Here is a 24,915-nt window from a genome sequence, read left to right as displayed (position 1 = left end):
TTTTTAATCGAAAAATAGGCTCTTATCTGGGTCTTTGGACACAATCCGAAGTCTCCCACTTCTGGCACCACTTTCGTGTTCTTGTTCTATGTCTGTATGAAACTTTGCGAGTCTTCAAGGTACAACAGAGGTCTTTATTACATTAACTCAATGTAATAAACTAAAATGGCTGCAATCCCACAATCTGACTGCACACTCCACACTGTGTACAGCCCAGATAACTATGTACAAAACATATTCATGTTTTGAGATTTATTTAAAATACAGCATGAAAAGGCTCCTGCAAATGACACTGGATCCACCTGGTGGAAGATTACCAGTAGTGTTGCAGTTCTAACTATTTATTATTTCTATTTAGACCTAGCATTGAGAAAACAATCAAGTATATGTCTGATATTAAACAATGGATCTACCAGCAGATCCTGAAACAAGAATGAACGTATTTGGCAAATTTTGTTTATTTTAGAAAAAATGTGGTGTTATGCATGTGTGCAACACTCTACGGGGGATCAAAATTAAAGTAGTCCATGAAGGAAAGAATCTATGCCTTTAGTGCATTACTCTCAAGGGATTCATGTCCAAAGCTGTGAAGTTTTAGCTCAAGCATCCAGTTTCAAATTGTATTCAAAGAACAATTACCATACAGCAAAGCATACCATCTACAAAGCACATCCATTACCCTAAGTAGATCCACCATCTACAAGGCACAAGATGGCACAAGATATTCTAGTGAGAGAATATTCTACACTTGCCTAGAAGAAGGATGTTCCAGCAAAACTCAAGAAACCTCGTACCTACAAAACAGCTCCCCAGCAACCATTCATGACAACAGTACATATACCATCCACAAATCGCACTAAAGTTACACTAATAGTACATCTCAAGAAAGCCTCTACCATCCATACGGGCAATAGTTCAATTAATTAGGAACAGGGCGCCATCTGCAGTCTTCTTCCCAAGTCACATATCAAACTAATTTACAGATATTTCACCATTCCATCATTCAGAATCTTTTCCCAGAGTGGGAGTGGCAGGACAAGGCCTAGCTTTAAGTAGAGTGGGACGAGGTTTAAAGCAGGCGGGCAGGGAAAGTTTTGTTTTTACACAGAGTGGTGGGAGCCTGCAATGTGGTGGAGACAGACTAGTGGCATTTAAGATGCTTTTCCATAGCATATGCAGGAATATTGATCTCCTGTAGGCAGAGAATAGTTTAACTTGGCATCATGTTTGGCACAGATATTGTGGGTCGAAGGGCCTGATCTTTTGCTGTAGTACCGTTCTATATTCTAGACAAGTCCAGGTTTTGGAACTCCCCATCCAACATTCGTATAGGAATACCTACTCCAGAAGAACTGTAAAGGAGAGATGAGCAATGAATGACTCAAACAAACCTAAAGAAATAATTTAATAAAGTATGCTGGCAAGTCTAAAAAACATCAGTTCTCTTTATGCTTTTGAGAGATGTTCATCTTATACAACATTTTCTATTATAGAAAGCTTGCGATCTGTTAGATTTACTATGAGAGGCCAGAGAGGAATTTTCTGCCTTCCATTCTTGACCTGGATCCTCACTATTCTAGATGGAAAGGATAAGTTTGAATCATGGCGTACAAGCCATTTCAATTAATTGAATTTGACTTTGTCTTTTCCTATCTGTATTTTTTTACATTCCCAACCCAACTATAACAAGTACTTTTAATAAAGAATGTTGAAGACATGTTTTAAAATGTTCACCAGACTCGTTCAAAATATCAAATCCCGACACTGACACGTGATTTTTATATTAAATCTGTTTTTTCTCTGTCTGCTGGATTCTCAGCTGAAAGGTGCACATTTTTCAGCAAAGTTATAAAAATTCTCTTCAGGGCATAAGAAATCTTCAGTTGGGCAGCAATAGACTTGCTACAGTGCTAGAGACCTAGATGCATTTATGTATAGTAGGTCTGATTTGTTTGGATAGTGTACAAAATAAAAGCTTTTCACTGTACCTCAACACACGTGACAATAATAAACCTAAACCTTCCACAAATGCACTATAGAAAGCATCCTATCAGGAAACATTACAGGTTGGTTTAGATTAACAGCTGTGCCCAAGACTACAAGAAATTGCAGAGTCATGGATGTAGCCAGTCCATCCAACAAAAGAGCCTTATTCCCCCCCCCCCAGCCCCCAACTATCTGCACAACGCTGCATCGGGAAAGCAGTCAACATAATCAAGGACCATTTTCACTCCAGTCATTCCCTCTACTCCCTTCTCCCGCACATTGAATGGCGGTGCTGGCTCGAAGGGCCGAATGGCCTCCTCCTGCATCTATTGTCTATTGTCTATTGATACAAAAGCTTGACAGCACGTATCACCAAACTCATAAACAGCCTCCTTCACGCTGTTATTAGATTACCGACTGCTCCTCCCATAAACTAGAGTGCAGTCCTAATCTCCAATATAACACAATGCAGACCTTGCACTTGTTTCATTTCTGCACATTCTCTGTAACTGTAACACTGAAACACCATATTGCGCAATCTGCTGTTTTTCTCTTTGCACCACCAGTTGCATTTGTGTATGGCTTGATTACAATCATGTATGGTTTGATTTAACCAGATAGCTCGCAAACAGTATTTCATTGTATCCTGGTACACGTGACAATAATAAACCAATATATCATAGATCGAAGAGCCTGTTCCTGTGCTGTACATTCTGTTCTATGATATCTCAAATTAATTTGTGCCACAATTTTTATAGATAGGTAACAGAAATAAATAGCATAATTTTTAACTAACAATTTAAATATTGAACAGAGTGTAAAATAAGTTCTGGAAAGCACACTCAATATTAAAATAGTTGATTATCAAAGTTGTTAAAATCTATTATTTATCTAAATAATTATTTAAGGAAATTATTTTATTTTAACACCAGAGAATTTGCAAAGAAGTAATTATAACTTTACACTCCATGAAAAGCACATTTGCACTGCATATTGTGCTCGGAATATCTTTCAGAATATTTTACAATCATTTTTATTGAACTTTTATTAAGTTCTTATCAGGTAACTCACTTCCTTTGATTACTGTGAAGGTTGCAAAACCTAATTCTCTGCAAAAAAACAAGAAATATCTTACAGGACTTTAATGTGTGATTTCTTGTTTAACTACAGCAGGAATGGACCATGACTTTAGCACTCAAACAAACTCTTAAGATCTGGCTCAACAAAAATTGACGAATATTTATGCAAAATCCAAAGACAAAATCTTTAAGTCATTACGGCACAGTGTAAAGGTATAACAGTATTATACAGTGGGGCCAGAATTCTAATCAACAGCTTTTACACAGAGTTTTCTGGAACATGCAAGGACTGGCAACCACAATAAATATAGATAGGAAGTCTAGATTACAGCATTAATAATTATGGCTGGTTTCACATGCTTCCCGAGAAAAAAAAAGCTTGTTTTCATGTTAGATAATGAGTCATCTGTTGTATAAATTTCTCCATCTAAAACAATGAATGGCTCAGTCTATCAGTACTGTAAAATTGGTGGCCGCAATATCACATCCCAATTATTCAAGTAGCATCATTTCTTTCAGCAGATGTCAAATACAGGGAAATTACATGGAATTAACAAGTTTTTTTTAAATCACACAGTTATTATCAAATTATTTGATGGTGATTTTGTGCAAATATAAATTTGTAGGTGAAACACAAATGCAACACCAATATTAGCAGCAGATACATTAATTGAAGGAAAGGTGTCCTGATACATGGCATCTTCCAGCTTCTGAAGGCTTTAATATGCTGGAGTGCTGCTTCTTTCAGAAGAAGCTTAAGAAAAAAAAGTCAGAGTGGAAGTTAAATGATGAAATAAACCGACAGATGTTCAGCAGCTCGAGATCACGTCCTTAATGAATATAAAGAAAAAAACGCAGGTGCTGGAAATCTAAAAAAGACAGATAATGATGGAAATACTCGTCAGGCTGCATATGTGGGAAGAGAAGTAAGTCAAAGACCCTTCAACAGAACTGGGACGGACACAAAAGAAGCTTGTTAAAATGAGGCGTGGTGGGAGAGGTAGGTTATCTGATGGGATAAAATCGGGATGACCGTGGGAATAAGCTGTAAACAAGGTTATCTGGTCAATGAATGAATAGGAATGGTTGTGGGATGAGAACACTTGTCAAAAGAATGCATGTTACAAAATGCAGAACAGGTAAACACACCTGGCAGCTACTCCACTCCTACATGAAAAAAGAGGAAAGAACCGAAAACGGGTTTAAAAAAAACACAGCTGGGACAATATCACAGATGGATGACAGACAAATCAAGATGCCTACAATTATAGAATTCAATATAGAGTCCAGAAGAAGAAATTATATTTCTCAAGCTTGCATTGAACGGTACAGGAGGCCCCATAAAGGTCTGAGTGGGAATGGGATGGAGAATTAAAGTGGCTCAGCACAAGATTGAGGAACAGTACTTAATCTTCCTTTGAGACACAATAATGAATTATATATCAAGTGCATCTCTGGAGGAGTTTCGGGAACTAAGGAGTAAAGTGAAAAAGGAGATCAGAAGGGCAAAAAGGGGCCAGGAGATAGCTCTAGCGGGTAGTATTAAGGACAATCCCAAAAGATTTTATAAATACATAAGGGGGAAAAGGGTAACAGAGGAGAAAGACAGTAGGATGGAGGAACTTGGGGCAGTCAATGGAAATGTATTGAGAGCTGTCAGTGTTACCGTCGAAGAAATACTGAAGGTACTATCGTGTATGAAGGTAGACAAATCTCCAGGGCCTGATCAGAAATATCCAAGGACATTGCGGGAAACCAGGGAGGAAATTGCGGGAACCCTGGTTGAAATTTACGAGTCATCCTTAAATACAGGAGAGGTACCAGAAGACTGGAGGGTAGCAAATATCGTGCTTCTTTTCAAGAAGGGCTGTAGGGGAAATGCTGGGAACTATAGGCCGGTGAGCATAACATCTGTAGTTGGAAAGTTACCAGAGAATATTCTGAGGGATAGGATATACAAGTATTTGGACGGGCAAAGGCTGATTAGGGATAGTCAGCATGGTTTTGTACGTGTCGTGTCTCACAAATCTGATTGAGTTTTTTGAAGGCATGACCAAAAAGGTCGATGAGGTTGTATACATGGATTTCAGTAAGGCATTTGACAAGGTAGGTGCTCTGGAAGGTTAGATTGCATGGGATCCAAGGAAAGGTAACTGAATGGATAGCAAATTGGCTCCATGAAAGGACGCAGAGGGTGATGGTGGATGGTTGCTTCTCGGACTGGAGGCCTGTGACTAATGGTGTGCCTCAGGGTTCGGTGCTGGGCCCATAACTGTTTGTCATCTATATCAATGATTTGGATGAGAACATACATGGCAAGATTAGCAAGTTTGCTGATGATACAAAAGTGGGTGGTTTTGCAGATAGTGAAGATGGTTGTGAAAGATTGCAGAAGGATCTGGATCGATTGGCCAGATGGGTGGAGGAATGGTTGATGGAATTTAATACAGAGAAGTGTGAGGTGTTGCATTTTGGGACGTTTAAAAAAAACTAAAAAAAACCACAAAGTACTTGTGCAAAGTACACCAGGATTCCACATCTCATTTCAAAAGGAGAGAAGGAATGGGTGACGTTTCGGGTCTCGAAACGTCACCCATTCCTTCTCTCCCGAGATGCTGCCTGACCTGCTGAGTTACTCCAGCATTTTGTGAAATAAATACCTTCGAATTATACCAGCAAAAAAAAAAAAAAAAAAAAAAACAAGGGCAGGATCTACACAGTGAATGGTAGGCCTCTGGGGAGTGTTGTAGAGGAGAGGGATCTGGGAGTGCAGCTGAAGGTCGAGTCGCAGGTAGATAAGATGGTCAAAAAGGCTTTTGGCACATTGTCCTTCATCAGTCATATAGAGTATAAAAGTTGGGAGGTCATGTTGCAGTTGTGTAAGACGTTGGTGAGACCACATTTAGAATATTGTGCTCAGTTCTGGGCACCATGTTATAGGAAAGATATTGTTAAGTTTGAAAGGGCTCAGAGAAGATTTACGAGGATGTTGCCAGGACTAGAGGGTCTAGCTATAGGGAGAGTTTGAGTAGGCTGTGTCTCTATTCCTTGGAGCACAGGAGGATGAGGGATGATCTTATAGAGGTGTACAAAATCATGAGAGGAAAAGATTGGGTAGATGCACAGAGTCTCTTGCTCAGAGTAGGGGAATTGAGGACCAGAGGACATAGGGTTCAAGGTGAAGGGGAAAAGATTTAATAGGAATCTGGGGGTAACTTTTTCACACAAAGGGTGGTGGGAGTATGGAACAAGCTGCTACATGAGGTCGTTGAGGCTGGTACTATCCCAACGTTTAAGAAACAGTTAGACAGATACATGGATAGGACAGGTTTGGAGGGATATAGACCAAGCGCAGACAGGTGGGACTAGTGTAGCTGGGACATGTTGGGCGGAAGGGCCTGTTTCCACACTGTTTCACTCTATGATTCTATGACAACTTCGGGTAATTTGATTTTTGTGTCTATATCAGTCGTCCGTTGTGATACGAGTTACAGACCAATGAGACTTAGCAAGACGGCTTTGAAACTAGTACAACGACTTGGGTGGGGGAGGGATGGAGAGAGAGGGAATGCCGGGGTTACACAAAGTTAGAGAAATCAATATTTCATTCCACTGTACATTAACAACTTAGATGTGAATATACGATTAATACATTTGCAGATGACACAGAAATTAGTGTTGTATATGGCTTTTCTGTTGTATTTCCCCCCCACGCCCCTATCCCTCCCTCCCCCCCCCCCCCCCACCACCATGGGAGTGAGGGCATGCCCATCCCAATCTAGTAGAGATGGCGTCTTGCTCTGCATTTTGCAACTCCTGCATTTTATTGTCTACGTTTTTTTGTTGATGTTTTCACTCTTCAACTGCTCCCATTTACTCATTGAGAAAGTAACCTTGTTTACAGCTTATCCCCATGGTAACCCCAGTTTTATTTTGTCGGAGACTCCACCCGCCCCCCCTTGTGTTTCCCGCAGTTTAATAAGCTTATTGTGTACCCTTTTCAGTTCTGGTGAAGTCGAGACCTGAAACATTTCCTCAGTTTCCCTTCCCACAGGTGCAGCCTGACTTGCTGAATATTACCAGCATTTTCTGTGTTTATTTTAGATTTCCAGCATCTGCAGATTAACAGAGAGAATTAAAGATGGTTGTCACATGTACACACAGCAGCTTGGACATTAGGAAATGCAAATGGAATAAGAAAATAGAAGTATGGATTGAAGTAAAAATATAGTGATCTAGCCACATGAATCATCAAATGAAATTCACCTTATTAATCACCAAGTTATGTAAAATGAGGACATTAAGATATTCAAGGACATTATCAAAATAGTGGGTTTCCTTTAAGTTTGTTTTAAGGTGAACTAAAGGAGATGCTATGGGGATTGGTAAACAGTGATACACATTAGCACAGAAAGCATCCGGAACAGATTCATAACAGGTGTTTATTCAGTTACAAAGGAAAACATTTGCGTGCCCAAATAAAAGCATTTTAAGTGTCCATGAATGCACATTAAATGTTTTATAAAATAATACTGCATTGGAGGCAATTATTTATTTATTGAACCTATGCCAGATTTTAGTTGGAGCTCTACAATTAATCCCACTTTCTCCACTTCCCTCACAACATTGTAAAATTTTCTTTCAAGTCCACATGCAATTCTCTTCCGATCATCAGAACTAAGTCTGATTCTACCCACTTTCAACCAGAATGCATTCTAGATAGCGGCAACCCACTGCATAAAAGAAATTTCATGCTATCTCTTTTGCTGATAAATTTAAATCAACATCCTTTTGGTTATCACTTTTGCCACTGGTGGAAACAATGCTTAAGTTTCTCAATATCATTTGGGACAACTCTTCCAAAAATGCGCTTCAACTTTGTTCTCCAGTTTATCCACATATCCAAAATTCCCTCATCACTGCTCCTACTGGAATAAATCACTTCTGCACCAAATTCATGGCGGTAACATTCCATCTAGAACTGAACACCACACTCTGCTGAACTTGTACGTATTTCTTTGACAGCTAACCTATCCCATCATCTTCAGACATTTGTATAAATTAATCATTTGTATAAATTCACCTCCAAAACATTTTTTAAATTGTATAATTGATTTTGCATTGTCTCTTCTCAATCTTTTTACCAGCCTTTGCGATTCCTGAACTTTGCTGACCCTCTCTTACTATCTCTCAGTATCCTTACAGCTAGGTTCTAGTACCAAGAAGGCCTCAAATGGCACAGTGCAGAGACCCCACTCTGTAAAGATAAGTCAAGAAGTTAAATATAAACCTAAGTAAGGTGGCTGATTCTTTGGCTCCAAGTACTATGGGTAAAGTTTACCTTGTACATCATTCGAGTGTATAGGCCAACATAAGAACAAAGAGGAATCCTAACCTATATCCATACTATTTTCGTTGGGTAAAAGAGTCAAAATAAAAATCACGCTTAAGCTGATAAAACTGACTTTCTATCATGGGATTAAAGCGCAATGCCAGAAGTTGCATAAAATCAGTTTGCTGGCAAAAAAAAAGCTACAATGCATACAAAGAAACTTAAATGGTGGAGTTACAAAATAAAAATGAAAAAGTAATTTGGAAAGCCATCCATTGAGATGGAAAAATTGAGATATGTAAACCTAGCTGCTTAAAGGTGTTAAAAGCTAGGACCACAGTTCTAAGAGTTGTGAAGTTAACAGATTGCAAAAACAGCAGACACAAGGAAGCATTATTTCTTGACAGGGATTAATTTGGATTTGTGCTGACACCTTTGATTCACCATGTTGTGATTACTAACTTCAAGTACGCTACCATGGAAGTCACTGAAAGATCCTCTACTGTGACGACTATAATGGAGGGAGAGCTGCCTTAATTTGATATCAACTGGAAAGAAGTGGCTACTAGCAGTTAAAAAGATAGAAACTATTCAACTGCCCTTAGTTAAAATTCTGCTATGACTTTACAACGGCTATTGGGTGGCCTGACAACATTAACTCTACTGTTGAAGCAGTAGAGGCATTTAAAACATTGCTGCTCAGATTGCTAAAACTGTGAACAGCTGGTTTTCCAGGAATGAAAGAGTTTGGGGTTTAAGATGATTTGATAGCATAAACAACCAACAATCCTGTCAAGGTCATAAGAATGTTACGGATGGAATGGAAACAGTCAGAAATAATTTATTTGAAACTACAGGATTAATTTGTTTTAGTATTTTGCTCAATTGCCATTAGTGGATCACAGATTGATTAGTACTGGCAGCTCTTCCCATTCAATAGTCAATAAAAAGGTTGGCTTGTCAACAAACAGGATGTGTACATCTCTATCGGGATTATCAAGAGTAAGAGTTTCACTCTATTGTTAAGAATTCTGATAAGAAGTTTCTCATCATTGGTTAGAAAGGAAATGAAGTGAGTGGCTTAAAATTGGCAATGAAACATTCCTCCATCTATCTGTGTATTTTTTTTTTTTAAATCACCTACCCACTCACCATCATTTCTTACAGATTGACTGATTACATAAATTTAAAGTATAACAACAAACTTCATCAACAAACCACAATTTCATATTTTCCACTTAATTATCGAAGTTGAACTATGCTTTGTTTCTGCATGACTCAACATGGATTTCTGCAAGATAACGTTCTTGCATGGTGTTGTAAATGTTACATGCAACAATTGAATAACAGACATGTTCAAAGACAAAAGCCTCCAATTAGAATCAGGATAACCAACTCCACTTACAATTCAACTCCCCCACCATCAGCATTCTGAGAGGACTTCTGATCAGAAAGTCAGCTCAACATAAATATGGCATGCATATGAACAGATCAGGAACTGAGTCACTCATTGTTCCATCACCTTAAGGTACATCAAGGCATGATTGTGTACTCTACACTTGTTGGCATAGCTGCAACTCCAACAGCATACAGGATAAAACAGCAATCAACCACCCAAAACATTAATTTCACCATGATAGACACAAAAAGCTGGAGTAACTCAGCGGGACAGGCAGCATCTCTGGAGAGAAGGAATGGGTGACGTTTCGGGTCGAGACCCTTCTTCACCACCTGTACTCTGTAAGCACAACGTCTACCAGCTACAAAATACATTACTCAAATTAATCAAAAATTCTTTACAGCACATCCTAAATCTGCAAACATCACCATCCAGGACAAGGACACGAGGCACGTGAAAAAGGCAGATAGAGCTTAATCCTGATAAATGTGAGATGTTCCATTTTGAGAGGACAAATGCAAGAAGTATACAGGAAATGGCAGGATCTTTCGGAGCACTGATGTACAGAGGGATCTCAAGAGTCCATAGCTCCTTGAAAGTAGCACACATGAGGATCAGGCAGTAAAGATATTTTGAATGATTGCCTTTATCAATCAGCAATTGAATATAAAAAATAAGAAGTCATATTGCAACTGGATAAAACTTTGGTTCGGCCATCTTTTGAGTACAGTGCGCAGTTCTGGTCGTCACAATACAGGAAGAATGTGGAGGCTTTGCACAGAGTGCAGAAGAGGTTCACCCGGAGATTGCCTGAATTGGAGAACATGAGCAAAGAGAGCAGTTGGACAAACTTCTATTGATTTTGCTGGAGTGTCGGAAGCTGAGGGGGTAACCTGATAGAAATATATAAAATTATGAGAGGCATAGATAGGGTAGATAGTCAATCTCTTTCCCAGGATAGAAATGTCAAATATTAGAGGGCATAGGTTTAAGGTGAGAAGGGGAAAGTTTAAAAGATGTGTAACGCGACACCACAGAGGATGGTGCTTACCTGGAAGATAGATAGTAAAAGCACATATGATAGCAATGCTGAAGCGGCACGAGACTTTTACATGCAAACAGGCAAGGAACAGAGAGATACACACCATGTGCAAATAATTGTGATTACTTGGATTGGTGAACCGGTTCTTGTGCTTACTGGTCTACTCTGTGTACTATGTCTCAATCTATAGCTGTCCTCCACATTTTACACTATTTTGTCTTGAATTATTTGTCAATGCTTCTGTACCAAAATCCTGGAACACACCTACACAGAATACTGGGGATCCTAAACTCACCATCACCTCCTCAAAGTTCAATTCGGAGTTAGTTTATTGTCACATGTACTGAGGTAGAGTGAAAACCATTTGTTGCGTACTAACCAGTCAGCGGAAAGACAATACATGATTACAATTGAGCCATTCAGTGTAACGATACATGATAAGGGAATACGTTTAGTACAAGATAAGGGAATACGTTTAGCACAAGATAAAGCCAGTAAAGTCCAATCAAAGATAGTCCGACGGCCACCAATGAGGTAGATAGTAGTTCAGCACTGCTCGCTAGTTGCGATAGGATGGTTCAGTTGCCTGATAACAGCTGGGAAGAAACTGTCCCTGAATCTGGAGGTGTGCGTTTTCATACTTCTTTACCTTTTGCCCAATGGGAGAGGGGAGAAGAGGGAATGGCCAGGGTGCGACTCATCCTTGATTATGCTGCTGACCTTGCCTAGGCTGCGAGGGGTATAAATGGAATCAATGGAGAGGAGGTTAGTTTGTTTGATGGGGTCTGTTGGTCAGGAAGTCAATGATTCAGTTCCAAAAGAGTAAAAGGGATGGAGGAGGGCAATTCTGGCCTTTTGAGCCAAGCCTCCCTCCCATAAATAAAAGGAAACTTGCTGCACATTCAAAGGAACCAGTGATTCAAATGAGAAAATATTGCATTCTTTCCATAATGAGATGAAAAACAGCCTTAAAAATGGATACAACTGAAGATTTTGGAGTTGATATCATATCTTATGATGCTGCATCAATGGAATTATTATCAATTTAACAGATAAAATTAAATCTTATCATCTCTGCTAAAATAGTACGCCGAGAAATAACATTAACATATCAACAAATCTGATGATGAGCAGGATATCAGCATACTAATGCATCGATGTTTAAAAAAATTATAAAGAAATCAGAACTCGCATAGAAACATAGAGAAAAGGTCTCAAAATCAATGGGATAGATAAATAGTATCTTCTGTCCCTATGGATTTTGTAATATCAATGTGCCAGTAAAGTTACATTGATTTGCTGGCTGCTCTCATTAAACTGACATTATTTTCACCTTAATCCATAGGTAAAATAGAGAAGATGGAACGGATTTGCCAGGGATCGACATCAGAGCTCTAACCGTGAGTGCTTGCGGACTTAACATTACGGAGCTCGCGGTCTCTGGTCAGAGACCGACTACGGGAGCTCCAAGCCGCAGGAGCTTCAACCACCCCGACGTGAGAATTTCGATCGTCCCGACGTAGGAGCTTCGATCGCCCCGATGCGGAGCTTTGACCATCTGCTACGGGAGCTTCGATCGCCCAGACGGATAAAGAGGAAGATGCTTGGACATTTTTGCCTTCCATCACAGTGAGGAATGTGGGGAATCTGCTGTGGATGTTTATGTTAACAAACTAATCTCCTTTGCCTGCATGTTATCCATATCCCTCCATTCCCTGCATATTTTACGTGCCTACAATATCTAAAAGCGTCTTAAACACTTGTGATGGTGAATGTCATATCTGCATTCACCACCACCCCTAGCAGAGTGTTCCAGGCACCCACCACTCTGTGAAAAAAACTTGCTCCACTCATATCCTTTAAACTTTTCCCCTCTGCCCTTACATGTTTGACATTTACAACCTAGGAAAAGTTCTGACCGTCTACTCTAACATGATTCTCATAATTTCATATTCTTCTATCAGGTCTCTCCTCAGCCTGAATCCAAAGTACCAAGTCACCATGGATCCTTGCATTGTAATCTTCGGGATCAGCCTACTACGAGGAACTTTATCAAATATCAAACAAACAACACTACCCTACTCTCGTGAATCACCTTCAACAAATCCAAACAAAAAAAACTTGTGGTTCAGAGAAAGCCATTCTGACTGTCCATAATTATCCCATTCTCTTCTAAATGCGAGTTAATCCTATCCCATTGCTTTCCTACCACTGACGTGAAGCTCACTAGCATACAAATTCTTAGATTATATGCACCCCTTCTTAAGCAAAGAAACAATATTATCTATTCTCCAGTCCTCCAGGACCTCGCCTATAGCTAGAGATGATACAAAGATCATCATCTCCTCACATGCCTCTGTAAATAGCCCCGATATGTCCCATCAGGCGATAATGCTTCAAGTTGATGATGTTCTGCTCCTTCAATTTTATTCCCGTTATCTCTCAATTATTCTCATTTCATCCGTGTTTCATGTTTTCACAATATCAGTAGAATTACTCATTTAATCATTAGTCATAGGAGTGATTTTAGCTCTGACGAGAAGGTTGGGAGGTGGTGAAATTAAGATTTTGCATCCGGACTTTCACTGCCAAACCTGCTTTAATACTCCCTTGTCTGACATCACAACACAAGGAGCTATCATGCACAAGAAAAAAATGGTGTAACAGACATTACAAATTGAAAAAAAACATTAAATGATGAAGGTAGAAAATAATGAAACATTTCAATAATTTGCAATTACAACATCATTAACGTAACATTCCAAGGTTTTTCAGAAGAGCATAATTAGACAAAATCTGGCACTGAACCACATAAGGATGCATTAGGGCATCTGCCAAGTTAAAAAAAAAATTAAAAGTGCCTTTTAATGGAGAGCAGTGGACAGGCAGAGAGATTTAGGTAAGGGATTGTTGACCAAAAACCCAAATGCCATTGGTGAGCTGCAGAATCAAAGCTATAGAAAAGGACATAATTAATGGAATTCTAAGTACCAGGAGAGTTGTGATGAAGGTGTTTAGGTTGGAGTGAAATTAAGTCATGGAGTAACTTAAACTCTTAAGATCGAGGTGTTGCTATCAGACTGCCAAGGTGGTTCAGTTAGCACAGTCTAACGAATGAACACAGTACAAGTTGTTATCAGCAGCAGTTTTGAAAGATCTAACATCTACAATTGCCCTGGGATGCAGGGTAACATATTCAGTGAAGGTATTAACAAAGAAATCAGCAACATAAAGTGCTGTAAATCCTTCATAGAATGAACTTGATAGCTTTATCTCACGGATAGATTGGATCAATAAGCTTTATCTTACAGAAAGATTGAAATTATCAACTTATAAACATAACTTTAACAAAATGTTAAAATTCACACGGGGATGTATTCTCCAAGCCCTTAGTCATGCAATCTTTTTCAATTGGAGTATGCTTGTTTGACTCTGTATTCAATGCACAATACCCAATTTAGGATTGATTAATTTGAACAAAAAGTGAGTGACAATCCTCTAAATATGACAAGGAGTTTAGAACTAACTGCACTGATTTATGAAATAAGTTGCCAATACACACCGTTATGCTAACATTGCATCAGGGCAACATGTTAAGTTTTGAAAAAAAGCAGGATAAGTTACAATTATTGTGGCACAGAAGAAAATCTCTTGTCCCATCGAGTCTGCAGTTTTTATTTGCAGAGCAATCATATCAATTACATTCCTTGCTCTCAGAAAAAAACTTTAAAAGAGACCGTAGAGCATAACATTAGTAAAAATAAACAGATTGACTTGCCTCGCAGATGGTGTATCCTGGTCTTGAAATGCCTGGGTGCAGATAAAGCCAAGACAAGGCATCACTGACCATGGTGACATCTTCTGCTGGTCCCTGAAAGGAGCCATTGAAGCAGACCTTAGTTTGGTGCTCAGTTTCAGTTTAATAGGTGGTGCCGCCGTTTGTTACTTCTCACATCAAGTCTGGGTGTCCACAAACATTTAGGTGCACTATTTCTTAGATTCTGGGGCTGTGTTGCACTGGATTTACTGACGTCCAGATGGATGATCTTTCACGTACTGAGATTTTCTCGGCTGTCGCTGTTTCTTTCAGTATTACATTTTAAGCATTTGGACACCATTAACAAGGCCTACATTTGTTACCCATCCCAAATTTCCTCAAGAAAGTGATAATGAGTCACCATCTTGAACCTAATGTCTAAAATGTTGTGTAGAACACAAAGTGCTGGAGTAATTCAGCGGGTCAGGCAGCATCTCTGGAGGACATGAATAGGCAACGCTTTGGATCAGGACCCTTCGTCATACTCTTAAGACTGAGGCTGATCTAAATTGTTGCCTATCCATGATCCAGAGATGCTGCCTAATACGCTGAGTTACTCCAGCATTTTGCGTTCTATGGAAGGTTCCAGCATCTGCAGTTCCTTTGTGTCTTACAGTACAATTAGGGTAAATGAATGTTCTGTAGAAATAAAAAATCCTGAGGAAATGTCTTGCTTTTAATTACACTAATGCATTTATCATTTTGTATGTTGTACTAATGTAAGAGCAAATAATAATTTATAAAAATAAACAATACAATTTATGGTTTATGGGGACACTTTAATCAAAGATATTGAACAAATATGATTGATCCAATACAAGCAACCCCACATTACTGACCGGAGAGGGGAAAGGGGTCCATTCCTAGAAAAAGCTTGGTATGGCAATTTTCCCTTGTGAAAACCTGAGCCATTTGTTCAAGCATCAAGGAACCCAAGTTAAAAAAGTAATGTTTATTTACATCCCTCCCTCCTCCCTCATCCCTCCTCCCCCCCACCCCCCCCCCCCCCCCCCCCGATGAATTCCACAAGAGCACATTTTATTCTGTAGCTCAATTTTTTTGGTAGTGCTGTGTGAATTCTGAAAGGGGCATTGAGAGAAAGAGAAGGAGGAGGATGTAAAGGAGTGTTTAGAGAGAAAATGTTGGGGAAAGGGGTGTTGAGAGGTAGGGGAAGGCAAAAGAAGATTGAATAAGTGAGGGGCTAGGGAAGAGGGTAATATAGAGAGCACAAAATGTGTGGGGTGTGTGGAGAAATACAGAAATGAGAGGGAAATGGGGAGAGGAGAGGGAATAGGAGGGAAGGAATGATGGAGGAAGAGAAAGGGAGAGTTGGGATGGGAAGATGGGGAAATGGTGGGAGAAAAAAGGGTATGGATGCGAAGAAAAATAAAGAAAACTAGGTGCAATGGGAAAGGGATTTAAAGGAAGTTGAGAAGGGAAGGGGGTACGGCAGTGGGAGAATAAAGCCATGCTTAAGAGAGAAGTAGTAATGGTGAAAGAATGAGGGGAGAAATGAGAAGAAAAGGGAAATGAGAAAAGAGAGAAAGAAGGATTCACTGAGAGGGTTAACATTGAGTTTAGAATGTTGTGGTCTGTGGGGCAATTTGCATTTTTCCCTTGAATCAATGCAAGTAAAATGGCAGTTAACTTGGCTGCATCCAAATGATCTGGCTGTTAATATAATTAGATGGATTATATAAACATCAGTGGGTTATACTATATAAAAAGAAACAATAGAGCAAAAATCCCATTAAATATTTTAGGAGGCTAATATTGATGCTCAGATGTTATTGTGTTATTGTCATTTGTGGTTTTCAATAATTGCTCTCATTTTATTTCAATTTTTATCTATTGCTCAGCCATCAGGCTAAAGACATCCAAGCCAAGAAAACAAAGAAAAGTCAAAATGTGATACAAATGAACATTGGGCCTACATTGGACCTGGTGCCAAATATAAACTGTGGCTATATCTGCCCCATAGTCTAATTATTTGTTTCCCCAAAGTGTATCTAATTATGTTGATGAGTGTTGTGCAGTTGTTATTGTCTACATGGACTTTAGTAAGATCTTTGATGGGCCACTGGTCAAAAACCCATAGGACCTAGAGTCATTTGGAAAATTGGATTCAAAATTGATTTGGTGATTGGAAACAAAGGATGTTAGTGAAGGATTGTTTTTGTGATTGAAACCATGAGATCGGTGCTGAACCACGACGATTGGTACTGGGACACATACTGCTTTTATATACATAAATGATGCGAATATGGATGTAGCAAATGTGATGAATAAGTTCATAGATGACATGGAAATTGTTGGTGGTGTTTATAGTGAAGTTGCTGGTGTGTGCCTTCAGAACAATATGAACAAGATGGGCGAAGAAATGGTAGATGAAATTGAATCCTGAAAAATGTCAGATGATTCATTTAGATTGGACTATCCAAGCAGCAGAATTAGATAGTGTGGAGAAGGCATAGAGGATATTTGCCTTCTATAGCTGAGGCATAAAAAACTAGAATAGAGAGATAAATTTACAACTATATAAAACTTTGTTTTGCAGCAGCTGAAGTACTAGGGGATGTTCTGGTTGCCACACTGAAAGAATGATGCGCTTACACTGGAGAGTGTACAGAGGAGATTAAGGAGAACATTGCCTGAGAGGCAGCATATCAGCTTTGCGGAGAGGTAGGATAGGCTGGGTTTGTTTACTTTGGAATGGAGAAGGCTAATAGAGTTATACAAAATTATGAGAATTATATAGGGTGGATTATGAAATATTTCCCCATGACTGAGATGTCTATCACCAAAGGGCATAGGCTTAGGGAAAGGGGTGGGAGATTTAGAGGGGATTTAATAAATTTTCTTTCTCCCAGTAGGTGATTGAAATCTGGAACACCACAACTGGGGGTGGAAAATGCATGTACTCTCACTGCATTTTAGTATTTAGACAAGTACTTTAAGCGTCAAGGCATAGAAGACTACATGCCAAGTGCTGTAAAATAGAATGTATAGATGGCTACTCGATGATCTGCAAGGTCATCTTCGGGCCAAAGAGCCTATGTGATCCTATGATTCTGAGATATTTGCTAAATAGTCCCAGCCAGGACAATGGTTTCAAGGATGAAGAGAGCAATAAATAAATAAAATAAATAAAATAAACAAAATCAGATGTTAGGAATGACTAAATTATTATTTTCTGTAACTTTGAGCCCTGTAATGAGATTTTTACAATACAGTGGAGTACTATTAATTTCAGTACCATAGGACATTTTGTACAACATGATGTCAGCTATTGAAAAATATTGACAATTAGTTGGTTCTATTCCAGTCATCCTTCCCTACTTGCAATTGTTTCCTTTTGCAATGTATCACCAAGTTTTCTTTCAGATCAAACTAGTCAATCTGTCTCTACCAGATGTGGTGTATTTCAAATTGTAACAAGTCATTTAAAAAAAAAATTGTCTTAATACCTACCCTCTGACTTTTTTAACTATTTATTTTATATTTCTCTTATCTCTGATGTCTTGTATATAACGACTGACCCTTCCCCAGATGAAATTAATTATTCTATTTTATTCTATCGGTATCCTGCTAAACTATGAATATCTCTAAGATTACTCCAATTCTTCTCACCTTTAAAGAGAATAATCCCAGCTTCTTCAGCAGCTCCATTGGTAAACTTTGCTCTCTCCTTTCGCACTTGATATCCTTCCTAAAATATGGTGTTCAGAAATTTACGTTGTACTGCATGTGGTTGAAGGCTTACCAGTGGTTTATAAGATTTACCCAAAATTCTATTATTTTGTACTCTATGTCTCTATTTATCAAAATGAAGGGAACTGTTTGTTCTTTAGTCAAACAGCTTTATGTTTGTTCCATAACCTTCAAAGATTTATTGGTATGAATACCCAGGTCTCTATGCGAAACCCCACTGTAGTATTGTGCCACTGAATACAAGAGAAATAGAGAACAAAACCAACCAGTAACAAAAACTGATCTGTGCTTGGTTTAAATTAGTTAACAGCAGAATGCTTACTTGGTGAGTAACTGAAGATCTACAACTGCAGATGCCTGTAAACCAACTGGGACATCAGGATCACTGTGAAAATAAGCCTAAGGTTTCAACATAGATGGTCCAGTGTGCCAATATTGAGGGCCTCTGCTATGTTAGCCAACAGCGATTTGCAAAGTCCTTGCCTCCAAAAAAAAAGCACGCAACAACAACAGATCATGAATTTTTGATGAAGTTGGCAACTGAAAGATTTCATGAACAGCATATCAGTGCATTCTTCATAAAATTATACACAAGGAGGCAGCACTAACAACCACTGCAATGACATTGAGGAATTTAATCTACCACTTCCAAGCTGTTCATTCGAAAGTTATATTTTGGAACCAAAAAAAGATTGATAAAATGAGCTAAAACAGAAACAACAAAGGCATGATGGGTCAAGTGTGTTGCTTTTAATTCATGATTAAACTTCTGGTTAAACCACAGCTAGCGAATCATGTTTAACCACTGCCATTAACAAGGAATGTTAAGGTATTGGATTGGAGTCAGAAGGGATTTGCAGGAATAATAATAATAATAATAATAATGTATTTTATTTATATAGCGCTTTTCGTATACTCAAAGACGCTTTACAGAGATTTAGAGAACATAGGGAAATTAATAAATAGATAAATAAGTAAATAAATAAACGAACAGAGAAAGGAGACAGAAGGTGAGGTGACCTTCAGTGGTTGAAGGCAGTACTGAACAGGTGAGACTTCAGCGATGTTTTGAATGTGGTGAGTGTGGAGGAGTCTCTAACGTTTTGGGGTAGTGAGTTCCATAGGGTGGGAGCAGCGATGGAGAAAGCCCTGTCCCCCCAGGATCTGAGTTTGGTCCGGATGTGGGGGGATAGGAGATTGGCAGCAGCAGAGCGGAGGGTGCAGGTGGGAGTGTGCCTGTGGAGGAGGTCGGTCAGGTAGGATGGGGCCAGGTTATGGAGGGCTTTGTAGGTTATGAGGAGGATTTTGTACTGGATTCTCTGGGGGATGGGGAGCCAGTGGAGTTTATAAAGGACGGGGGTGATATGGTCACGGATCGGGGTGTGGGTGAGTAGACGGGCAGCGGAGTTTTGAATGTATTGAAGTTTACTGATGATTTTTGAGGGTGCGCCATAGAGGAGGCTGTTGCAGTAGTCCAGACGGGAGGTGATGAAGGCGTGGATGAGGGTTTCTGCAGCTGTGGAGGAGAGGGATGGACGGAGACGGGCAATGTTTTTGAGGTGGAAGAAGGCTGTCTTTGTGATGTGTTTGATGTGTTTGTCGAAGGAGAGGGCTTGATCAAAGATGATTCCAAGATTCCGGATGTGAGGTGAGGTGGATACTGGGAGACCATCAATGTTGAGGATGAAGTTTTGGGTGGATTTGGTGAGCGTTTTTGGACCAATGATGATGATTTCAGATTTGTTGCAATTGAGTTTGAGGAAATTTGATTGAAGCCAAGATTTTATTTCAGTGATGCAGTTTGTCAGTGTAGAGTGTGTGGTGGGGGAGATTGACTTGGTGGAGATGAGGAGCTGGATATCATCGGCGAAGCAGTGGAAGTTGAGACCATGACGGCGGATTAATTGACCAAGGGGGAACAGGTAGAGGATGAAGAGGAGGGGGCCAAGGGCTGAGCCTTGGGGGACACCTTGGGGGAGGGGAGCGGTGGGGGATTTACAGTTGTTAATGGAGATGAACTGGTGTCTGTCAGAGAGGTAAGATTTGAACCAGGATAGGGCTGTGCCGGTGATGTTAAGGGAGGTTTCAAGTCGGGTGAGGAGAATGGAGTGATTTATGGTGTCAAAGGCGGCGCTGAGGTCAAGTAGGATGAGGATGTTGAGGTTGCCAGCCCAGCGTCGGAGGAGAGGAGAATGTCGTTTGTGATTTTGAGGAGCGCAGTTTCAGTACAGTGGTTTGAGCGGAATCCGGATTGGAAAGTTGCCAGGAATGCGTGATTTCAGTTAACCTAGGGTTATTCATGTTCTAGATTTTTTTTTTCGATTTAGAGATACAGCGCAGAAACAGGCCCTTCGGCCCACCGGGTCCACGCAGCCCAGCAATCCCCGCACACTAACACTATCCTACACCCACTAGGGATAATTTTTACATTTGCCCAGCCAATTAACCTACATACCTGTACGTCTTTGGAGTGTGGGAGGAAACCGAAGATCTCGGAGAAAACCCATGCAGGTCACGGGGAGAACGCACAAACTCCGTACAGACGGCGCCCGTAGTCAGGATCGAACCTGAGTCTCCGGCGCTGCATTCGCTGTAAGGCAGCAACTCTACCTCTGCGCCACCGTGCCGCATGGATCAGCAGGATAAATAAACTCAACACAGATGTAGGGTGCTGGTAAAAGGGAATTGTTTCCTTCTGCATTTTGTTGTAAAATGTCTTGGAAGTAGTTTCAAGGACAAGTTTCAAAAGGGAATTGAATACTTTAAAGAAACAAATACAAGACAAATAATCCAAGTACCCAAAGCCTTCCCTTCAGTACCAACTGTTTAGCCATTCATCCATCTGACCATCTGACCTGTTCTATTTCCATTTTTGCCAGCACTAACATCTTGAAATACTTCTTTCAATATTACTATCTACAACATTTCCAAGCTTCTACAATCTATAAACTTGGAATTTACATCTACTTTAGTAACATGCATCAATGGGGAGATACAAACTTCCCTCCAGCATGAAAAGCAATAATCACCATATTGCCCTGACCCTTTTAATCCCATGTTTTAGTATTACTTATCTACTAAATGACAATGTATCAAACATTTGAAATGACAATTTGTCAAACAGTCACTGGTGTTTCTCATATCACAAAAAAACGCAGGGTTGCGTGCTATTCCAGAGATTATTTTGTGACCTGATTATTACTAAACAACTTTATAAATATGCTTTTTCTTACTCAATGTTTTATTTGACTAAAGGAAAAAAATATTTCAAGATGTTAATGCTAGCGAAGATGGATATAGAAGGACAGATGAATTTTGTGGCTGAACAGCTGATGCAGAAGGGAGAAGTTTATATATTTGGATTATTGGGATTTGTTAAGACATGTACAACGACTAATGTTGAAGAATGTTGGGGTTCACGTCAACAGTTTTCTGAAAGTGGCAACACAGGTTGATAGGATGGTGAAGAAGATGGATATGCTGGGACATGCTGGCCGGCCGGTGTGAGCAAGTTGGGCCTATTTCCCTGCTGTAAGACGCTATGACTCTATGTGCCTTCATAGATTCGGGCAAGTAAAAGTTGGAAGATTAGTGTTGCAACTTTATAAACACTGGTAAAGCCACTGTTGGAGTATTGTGTGCATTTCTGGTCACCGCAGAAGAGTAGTGCTGGACCGAGTGCAGAGAAGAAAGTTGCTTGAATTGGCAGACTTTAGTTATTTCGACTGCCTGACTGCGGGAGAAGACAGCAGGGAAGAGAAAAGACATACTGGCCTTCGATCACAGTGAGGAGGTGACTGGAGCAGACTCACTGAGATGGATGTTTTTTTGTTTTATGTTAGTTTTTATGATTGTGTGTTTTATTGCTTTCTTTTTTATTGCCTCTCATTGTTGACTGTGGGTAACGTAATTTTGTCCAAAAACATGTTTTTGGATGACAATAAAGGCTATTCATTCATTCATTCATTCATTCATTCATTCATTCATTCATTCATTCATTCGTTCATTCATTCATCAGGACACAGAGGGTGGATTTATTTTGCCTGGAGCAAAGGAGGTTGAGTGGTGACCTGAAAGAGGTACATAACATTATAAGAGTCATAGATAAGATAGAAGTAGGAGTATTAAAAACAATAGGACATAGGTTTAAGGTGAAAGGAAGGAGTTTAAAGGGGATTTTAGGGTTTTTTTTAGATAGAGAGTGGTTGATATGTGAAGCTTGCTGACAAAGGAGATGGTAGAGTCAAATACAATTACTATATTTATGAGTCATTTTGACAAATACTTAAATAGGTTACAGATCTAATGTAAGGAAAATAGGATTAACATTTTTGGATAAAAGTTTGGTTTGATTGTGAGCCAAAGGGTCTGTTTCTATGCTGTACAAATCTAAGACTCTGTATCTCCTCCTGGCTGAACTAGTATAAAATGAACAAATGTCAAAACTACAAAGGGAATAGACTTTGCCAATTTGACTCTATTTGTGGGTAATTATAAAAGACTAATTAGCTGCAGGTTTTTAAAAGTAAATTATTTTACTTCCTACAGCGTTTTAAATCATTAGTTCTTCAGACACAGTTGGATGGCTTTTATCCCACTGTTCACCAGGAAATCCTAAGATTCAAAGCCACAGCTATCCTAAAGTGAAATCTATATACTAAAACTCTCGTTTGTTTGTTCCTGAACTACAGCACAAACGGTACATGATAGTGACAATTTTAGGCTCACCGTCGTCCCTTTGGGGCTAATGGAAGAAGTATCATTGAAATCTGTGCTATATTTTTAGTTATTCACATTTTAAAGTTTAAATCTATCTCCTAGGGAGGGAGGGGGGAAGGAAGGGAGAGGGGGAGGAGGGGGGATAAGGAGGGTTGAGGGGGATGGAGTGGGGGGAGAGGGGTTGGGGGGAGAGAGGAGGAGGGGGGTGAAGGGGGGGTGGGGGGGAGGAGGGGAGATGGGGAGGAGGGGAGGAGGGGGGAGGGGGGAGGGGGGAGGAGGGAGGGGGAGGAGGGAGGGGGGGGAGGAGAGGGTGCTGCACCAATGCGGGAGAGGTTTGGGCCCAACGGGTCCACTTGGTCTAGTTAGCTTTAAAATGCAACAGTAAAAGCTGTCAGAAGCTCAGCTTTCTGACTCGTCCTGAATTTTAAATCTAAATACATCTTCAATTTCCAAAGTCATGCATGCGCTAACATTTCCTCGATGTTTTGCAATTCTGATATTGAGATTACATCATCTGGTAGGTACATTTAAAAATAAACCAAACAGTATTATCGTTAAAGATTGACACAAAAAGCTGAAGAAACTCAGCGGGACAGGCAGCATCTCTGGAGAGAAGGAATGGGTGACGTTTCGGGTCGAGACCCTTCTTCAGACTGGTTCGGGATAAGGGAAACAAGAGATATAGACGGTGATGTGGAGAAATAAAGACCAATGAATGAAACAATGTACAAAAGTAACGATGATAAAGGAAACAGGCCATTGTAAGCTGTTTGTAGGATGAAAATGAGAAGCTAGTGTGAATTAGGTGGGGGAGGGATAGAGAGGGAAGGAATACCTGAAGTGGGAGAAATCAATATTCATACCACTGGGCTGTAAGCTGCCCAAGCGAAATATGAGATGTTGTTCCTCCAATTTGCTTTTAGCTTCACTCTGACAATGGAGGAGACCGGGGACAGAAAGGTCTGTGTAGGAATGGGAAGGAGAATTAAAGTGTCCAGCAACCAGGAGATCAGGTTGGTTCACACGGGCTGAACAAAGGTGTTCCACGAAACGATCGCCCAGTCTGTGTTTGGTCTTGCTGATGTATAAGAGTCCACATCTTGAACAACGGATACAGTAGATGAGGTTGGAGGAGGTGCAATTGAACATCTGCCAAACCTGAAAGGACTCGAGGGAGGAGGTTTAGTGACAGGTGTTGCATCTTCTGCAGTTGCAGGGGAAGGTACCTGGGGAGGGGGTGGTTTGAGCGGGAAGGGATGAGTTAACCAGGGTTTTGCGGAAGGAACAGTCTCTGCGGAAGGCGGAAAGGGGTGGAGATGGGAAAATGTGGCTAGTGGTGGGATCCCATTGGAGGTGGCGGAAAGTTAGGAGGATTATGCGTTGTATGCGACAGCTGATGCGGTGGAAGGTAAAGACTAGGGGGACTCTGTCTCTGTTTCACTTTAATACTTCTTCCCATTCCTACACGGACCTTTCTGTCCTCGGTCTCCTCCATTGTCAGAGTGAGGCTAAATGCAAATTGGAGGAACTGCATCTCATATTTCGTTTGGGCAGTTTACAGCCCAGTGGTGTGAATATTGATTTCTCTCACTTCAGGTAGCCCCGGCATTCCCTCTCTCTCTATCCCTCCTCCACCCAATTCGCACTAGCTTCTCATTTTCACCCTGCAAACAGCTTACAATGGCCTGTTATCTTTATCATCGTTACTTTTGTGCATATCTTTCATTCATTGTTCTTTAACGCTCCACATCCCCGTCTATATCTCTCGTTTCTTTTAGGGAAAGTCATTAGGAAAGCTAACAACATTAAGGAAAATGTTGGCAACTGTTC

General features: G+C 40.1%; 1 protein-coding gene across 13 annotated transcripts in view; it reads right to left on the bottom strand.

Annotated features, from left to right (window-relative positions):
* LOC144593435 (regulating synaptic membrane exocytosis protein 1-like) overlaps positions 1 to 24,915 on the bottom strand; it is a 338,785-nt gene that overhangs the window by 255,251 nt on the left and 58,619 nt on the right. For 7 of the 13 annotated variants that reach the window (XM_078398979.1, XM_078398984.1, XM_078398980.1 and 4 more), the window contains exon 2: positions 14,617 to 14,709. The exons of the other annotated variants lie outside the window; for them this stretch is intronic. In XM_078398979.1, coding sequence (XP_078255105.1) covers positions 14,617 to 14,709 — 93 coding nt within the window. The remainder of the gene's footprint in view (positions 1 to 14,616; positions 14,710 to 24,915) is intronic. 13 annotated transcript variants of the gene reach the window in all.

The sequence above is a fragment of the Rhinoraja longicauda genome, chromosome 5, assembly GCF_053455715.1.
Source record: "Rhinoraja longicauda isolate Sanriku21f chromosome 5, sRhiLon1.1, whole genome shotgun sequence".
NCBI lineage: Eukaryota > Metazoa > Chordata > Chondrichthyes > Rajiformes > Arhynchobatidae > Rhinoraja > Rhinoraja longicauda.
Note: the sequence above shows the minus strand (reverse complement) of the source record. Positions and strands in the feature narration are given on the sequence as shown.